The sequence below is a fragment of the Gavialis gangeticus genome, unplaced genomic scaffold, assembly GCF_001723915.1.
Source record: "Gavialis gangeticus isolate Ggan-Ray unplaced genomic scaffold, GavGan_comp1, whole genome shotgun sequence".
NCBI classification, from domain to species: Eukaryota; Metazoa; Chordata; order Crocodylia; family Gavialidae; genus Gavialis; species Gavialis gangeticus.
Genome location: NW_017728992.1, coordinates 67,910,972 through 67,917,944, shown reverse-complemented (window position 1 = coordinate 67,917,944; position 6,973 = coordinate 67,910,972). Strand labels below are relative to the sequence as shown.

At 40.2% G+C, this 6,973-nt stretch overlaps 1 protein-coding gene across 3 annotated transcripts in view; it reads left to right on the top strand.

Moving 5' to 3' along the window:
• Window positions 1-6,973, top strand: part of CTDP1 (CTD phosphatase subunit 1) — a 209,738-nt gene that overhangs the window by 57,645 nt on the left and 145,120 nt on the right. For all 3 annotated transcript variants that reach the window (XM_019524040.1, XM_019524046.1, XM_019524054.1), the window contains exons 9-10: window positions 957-1,098; window positions 3,163-3,393. In XM_019524040.1, coding sequence (XP_019379585.1) covers window positions 957-1,098; window positions 3,163-3,393 — 373 coding nt within the window. The remainder of the gene's footprint in view (window positions 1-956; window positions 1,099-3,162; window positions 3,394-6,973) is intronic.

Genomic DNA, 6,973 nt, shown 5'->3' with positions numbered 1-6,973 from the left:
ATATATATATATATATATATATATATATACCATACTTTTACTCCTTCACATATTGGACATTGGAGTAGAAAGTCTCTTGTTCTCTTTCAAGTCACCTTTGTTGCAGACTTATTTGTCTCTGAGTTTAAAGGGTGCTTCCTGTTTCTACTTTAGTTTTTTCATCATATATTTTTGAGGCTGCATTATTTCTGCACATGATAGTGGTATAGTTTTTGTTAGAGATCTCGCCAAAGAACTGTCAGATCTTTGCTTGCTCTTTTGCTCTTAGGTGATTTGCTTTGTGGTGGTAGGTTTTGCTTAGTTACATGCTGCATTATGAAATACATTTTCGGACCTCATTTCTTCAGAGAAACTTTTTCTTTCCATTGCTTACAGATTTGCCTAGAGTGCATGCTAACTCTTTGTTGATCTTTTCTGTGTAATTTTATTTTTTATGCTAAATAGTCCATGCTTCTGTTTTTTTGCCTTATGAGTGCCAAACTTCTGGCAAATGAAAGGGGGTGGCTTTGCCTTTGACTGTCATACTCAGTCTCAACTGCACTTGTGAATGTTAAGTAACTTATTGTGCTTTTAGAAGTATTGAAGCAGCTGCTTCTGGCCACCCCTGCTTTAGACTGATACATTTTATACAGAAGGAAGTTTGGGAATGTGTCACTCAAATATTTTTTCCTACTTTTCTTATTTACTCCATACTGATCGTGTGCGTGTTTTCACAGTTGTCATTGGTTGTACTTCCCATTTTGAGTGAATTTCAGCAGAATGCTAATGAAGTACAAATGGTGCTGGGGATCTTACAAAATAGTATTCCTAGTGCAGTGTGAATAATGTGACTTTTTATCTTTACATAGCCTGCAAGTTGTGTGAGTATAGCCAATTGCCTGTTACAGTGCACCTAAACTGCTGCTTTCTGTTCCACTCGGAACACTGTAATGTTGTTCTGTTTGACTTCATAATAGGCACAGAAAAAGTACGGCAAGCTCAGGACTGCAAAGATCTCCATGTTGTTAACCCTGATTGGCTGTGGAGCTGTTTGGAGCGTTGGGACAAAGTAGAAGAGCAACTCTTTCCTTTGAAGGATGATTACATCAAAGCACACAGGTAAACATGTTTTGGGGGAGGGGGTTGAAAGGACCAAATATGTGTTGCTCATGGTTATACTGATCTGTTCTTACTTTATAGAGAAGATAGCACAGAAGAAACCTTAAATAGTCCGCAAGGTTCAGGGCTTTCATGAAGGTAACTCTTTCTTTCAGCTGTAGGAATGCAGAGCTGTCCCTTGGAAGGTTAGAGGAAACATTACAATCTATTGTAGCTGGAGAAAGCTTCTGGCCCAAGTAATTCTTTGAGGCTGCTGCACATGGCTGCCACTAATTCATTAGGTTTGATGGTATGCTTTTGAAAATCATTAGTGGCCAGGAGCAGAGATGTACATGCAAAACTTCATGCTGGGAGAAGCCCTAGTTAATGGATCTGAGCAACGAGAAGTTATGGAGATGAGGGAGAAAAACTCGAGGCAGAAGCAGAATGTAAGGGGGCAAAATGTGGGAGGAAATAGAACTAAAAAGGGAACAAATACTCTTGAATCATAGGAAGAAACTGGTTGGACAAGAAATAGATTAATAGAACAAATTGAAGGAAGAAGGGACACAGAGAATGGAGGCAGGGTGGGTAACAACTTGAAGAGAGAGAAACCTAGGAATTGTCTTTAAAGAAAGATACTAAAGGGTTATCAAAATCTGTGATAGAGGTTGAGCTCTGTCTGTGCAATGTATAACCTGTGGACTGAAAGTATGGAGTAATTTAGCATGTGGATTAAACTTGCACCATAAATAAGGTTTGTCATGATGCATCATAATTTGAAAGGAGGTACCTGTCTGGCATAGGCACTGCATGAAGCTCATACCCCAGACTAGCTCCCTGTGTTCATGCAGTGCCCTTGAAGTTGGGTCAGTGCATGCTGTATGCCTTACATAGGGTTGGTCTGAGATCCACAGGCCAGCTCATTGGCACGGTCTGGTTTAAATTGCAGGCAATGCTTGCTAATATGGCCAAGTCATGGCAGGGGCCACTATTTTCATGCCCAGATCATGGCGCACCCTCCTTCCCCCCAGTTGGCTGAGGGGGCAGGTTTGGGGCCAGGTTTACTTGCAGCAGCAGAGGCCTTGCTCCTCTGATCATTGCTGAGGAAGAGGAGGAGAGAGCTTGGGGATGGGGAGGGGAGGGGCTGTTTGCTCCTCCAGGTGGGAAAACTGGGATGCAGGAGGTTGGCGGGAGCCTTGGCAGACAGCCCTGGCACTGGGTAGAGGAGGGGCTATTTGCTTCTCGGCACATGTGTTATCAGTCCCCAGTACCCCAGTTTTCCTGCCTAGGAGCAAACAGCCTCTCCCCTACCTGGTGCCAAGGCTGTCTGCCAAGGCAGCCCCCAACCCCTGGTGCCCCAGTTTTCCCACTTGAAGGAACAAACAGCCCATCCCCAAGCTCCTTCCTCCTGCTGTCACTTTTGTGACCCCTTCCCCCCCCTCCCCTGGGCTGCTAGACTTTTGCTGCTGGCTGAGGAATGCTTTCCTCAGCCAGCAGCAGCCATCCTGTTGCAACAAAATGCCATGACATGGCCACTTGCTGGGGAACTCCTCAGCAAGTGGCCATATTGTGGCATTTTATTGCAAATTGTTTTTTCATGAAAATCACTTAATTTTTTTTTTTTTTTTTTTTTACGAGAAATATGAAATCTTGATTTAAACCAGGCTCTAATCATAGGGCTTCATGGGCCAGATCCAGCCCATGGGCTGTCTTTGACACTCCTGGCTTAAATGGTATATTATATTTAACAGAACTGTTTCAGTAACTTTGTAAACTTTTTAAGAGAGATTTTGAGAGTGACATTTTGGTGTTTTATAGTAATTGTCTGTTTATGTACATATTATGGTAAATTCAGTGCAGCTTTCTTATATGCATTTGGAAGTGTAGATCCTTGATCTTTCTTAAATAACTTGCTTACGCAAAAAAGCAAGCAGATTCAATTTGGCATGTAACAAACTGTATTACAGCTCCAATGCTTCAAGTTTAAAGAAGTCTGGTGTGTTCTTTCTCTGCAAGAGAAATATTAATGTAACTCCAGTTACAAACGCTACATTTAAATGGTTTTGAAATTTTATCCGACAGAGAGAACAGTCCTGCTGTGTTTCCTGATGCACACAGTGCGTTCCAGACAGCTTTGTTTCACCCAACGCCTATCCATCCAAAGTCTCAGCCTGGTCCTGAAGTTCGGCTTTATGATCCCAACACTGGAAAGCTGATCAGAAAGGGCTCTCAGTCTTCTGGCCAGTCTATGTACATCCAGTCTCCAGCTCCTCCCCTCACCTTACCAGTACATGGGGAGCATTCATCCTTCAGGTACATGAAAGTGTAGCTAAGGATTACTTGAGCTTATTTTCAGAACTTTCTTTCTTTTCTATTCTGTGATAACATTTTAGCTGGTCAGTGTAGCTGCCTTGTCTTTGGGCTTAGCCAGCTCATGATAAAGGCAAAAACAAAACAACAAAAACCAGACAAACAGTTTTTTAGAATATCATAACTTTCTTCTGCTCACTTCATTTGGTATTGGCTTTAGTGATGTAAATGAGTTTTTGAGTACCTGACTCTCTATATGGGTTCTTTAATTAGGTGTTTAGTGAAACCCAGTTAAGAATATACGGCGTTGTTATTGTACGTGCTCTAGAATGTATAAGTTACAGCTCAGAATAAGTGAATGTTATACAAATATCCGCTTCAAAACAGTTTTTATTAATTATTTTGTTTTTGTTGTTTGGCTATAAAATAAAGTACAGTATGCAGTCTTGTTTGAGAACTGTTTCCTCTGTTCATCTTGGATGACTGATTGCTTTTGGGATTGTATCATGAGGTAATAGTGTTTTTAAGGGGTTTAACTAACCAGCGTGTCAGTTAATCCTAAAAACCACTGAGTACCCTTTTGGTAAATTAAGATTCTGAAATAAAAGGGATGGGATTGATGATTAAATCATAACCTTAGCTTAGGGAGACCTGCAAAATCTATGGTCAGGATTAGTCAGGTCAATTAAACCAAGATTTTCAAAAGGGGTTATTAAGGTCAGCTCGTAAAATCCATGCTTACATGACCTAATTTTTAAAAAATGCCAAGTGCTTGACATCTCCTGTTGTTAACTTCAATGACTAAGCTTAATCACCCACTTTTGGAAATCTTGACTTCTTTGCATTTGTTTTTCTGCCCATAAAACTACTTGGCAGGATGTTGAGATTAAATGAGCTGTAAAGCACTCATAATAAATACAAAGTATTATCATAAATGCTGAGATTCAAAGTCTGGGTTTTTTTATTATCTTCACCCCCACCCACCCCCAACTCTGTCCCTTACTGGTTGTAAGACTTCCTGTGCTACAGAAATTACTTACAATGCTTTTCTTTTTTTACCGAAGGAATTGAACCCGTTTCTTTTTCCCTCTTTCTGTAGTCTGTCTGACTCTCATTTCACTTTGTTTTCTACATAACATTCCTATTCCACTTTTTATTTGAACAGGCTTTATTTGTTTGTTTTCAGCTCTTTTTCTGAACAATCACTCTATTACTGTTTCCATTCTATTACACTATGTAAATGATCAAGGAAGAGAGAAACTTGAACTGTTAAGACAGCAAGAATTCCAAAGAACAGCTAAAAAGCTCTTTTTCTTTGTTATCTAATGTGTTGTAGAAGAGGAATTTCAAGCAACTTGTAAACTCTGGGTTTTGATTAAACCTACAACTATATACCTTGCAGTCTGACTTCTAAAATTGACTGGAAAGGGTTGCATCTGCAGCATTTCCAAGAATATATTTTCCCCTTGTGCTTCCTTCCCCAAGTTAAGCAGATATACAAAAAACTAGAACTCTTGGTTCCAAAATGATACCTTTTATTAGACCAACTGGGAAATGGCAAAAAAAAAAAAATTGTCCTTTTCTACACATTTACTGGACAAAAGGTTATTTTGAACCATTTTTTTTTCCCCCCATGTAATGCAGAAGTGGTACTTCTTTTGATTAATTTTGGAGAAGGAAGATAACGCAGCTGGCATCTAAAATGAGCTGGTGTGGATGCATTCCCAAACTAGGCCTTTGGGAAACTTTTTTATTCTGTTTTTGTTTTCCTTCATGTCTGCTGTGTTTTTTCTAGCACTTCTGAGTGCCAGTGATGATACAAGTGGGTTGCTTTTGGATGTTCCACATAATACAGCATGTTTCTGATCACACTCAAAAACAGCAAAACTTTGTCGTAGAAAAAAAATGAAAAATCTAAGAACTTAAGAGTGCCTAAGGAAAAACTAAGAACTTTAATGTTGAAGAAGGAAAATAAAAATCCAGCCATCACTTATAAAAATTAAATTTCAAGTTTGGAGGTCAAATCTTGGTCTTGTGTTACACATCCACCACAAACCATTTTCTAGTTTAAGGGGCAAAAATTAAAGGGAGAAGTGACTTCTATATATGCATGATACGCATATTTCTCAGTTAACTGGTGACCATGTCTGTTTTTAAAGTAGGCAACTATGTAAAATGGGGCTGCCCAACCTCTTAATGGCCCAGGGATGCACCATCTGGGACCATGCACCGCAGGGCTGCATCTCCCTCCCCATTGCACCAGTTAATTCCTTATTGCTTCTTCCTACTGCACCATGTGCTCTTGCTCACCACTAGCTTCCTGGTTGCTTCCCTGCTGCACTGCACTACATGGGTACCCCAGGCTGCAGGCTTCCTCTTGTACCGAAAGCTGTATCACTCTGCACCCTGGGGCAAGGGTAGGTAGAAGCTGCAAGGAAGTAAATACTGGAGCTCCCAGCTGCTCCTGGATCCTGAACAATGAAGGAGTGGTAGCTGGATGGGAGCTTTGGGGGCTGCAGTTTAACCTCTTGCAGGCTGCATGAGACCCACAGGCACCAGTTATGCTGCCTGTCAGGGCTGTCTGTGTTAATTAATAGGGTATAGACCTGTAAGCTGTGGTTGTTTTTTGTTTGGAGTTGTTGCTGTTTTTGTTTTTTCCAGCTACCCCAAATATATTCCTTTCGTTTAGTTAACAGGAACCAGATTATTAACTGGTTAATCTAAAGTTCGGTTAACTTGGTTGTCGTATCCATATGTGTTTTACAAAGGTTATAGAGCCTTGATTAATTGTTTTCTGAATGGTCCAGTGGGGTGGGGAACACTAATTAAAGGTATTTTGTTCAATTTTGAATGTGTATCTTTCCAGGGGCTTGATTAAAGGCACTGTCTGGTAGTTATTGAGCAACGTTTTCCTGGGAAATCTGGGCTTTGTGTCAGTTTATAAATGAAAAGTCTCTGTGACTTATATGGTTGTAGCACCTGGAGGCCACCCTTGTTAGACTAACATAGTCCCTGCCCTAAACGATTCACAGTCTGACAGATGAGATGTAATAGGTGGATGAAACATGAGTTGGTCAGTGAGAGCTATCTGAGGAAGAGATAGTCTAGTACAAATAGATGTACTAAACTGCCCAGTCCTTAGTCGAGCAGAAGAAATAATCGCAACTTGCACGTGTCTGACACCTAAGTTGTTTAACCACGTTGTCTGCATTTGCATTTTGTTTCTGAAAACAGGATGGTTACAGTTGACACAAAGTGACATTGTTTGAATACTTTTGAAAGTCATAGTCTAGTGTTCAAATGGTGGTGCTTCAAATTAAACATGTAAGGCATGTTTACACATGCATTAACGCGCTTTAGTTAATGCACATCAAATCTAGTACCTCCATTGTGAGTAGCAGGAAAATGCACATTAGCCTGTCTTAATGCTCATTAACTAAAGAGCAAGACTTTTAAATTATGCTTAATGCGCATTAGCCTATTTTAATGTGTATTAACTAAATAGCACAGGTTTTTAGTGGCACTTTAATGAGCATTAAAATACACTAATGTGAATTATAGCACGCATACAGACATGCCCCTA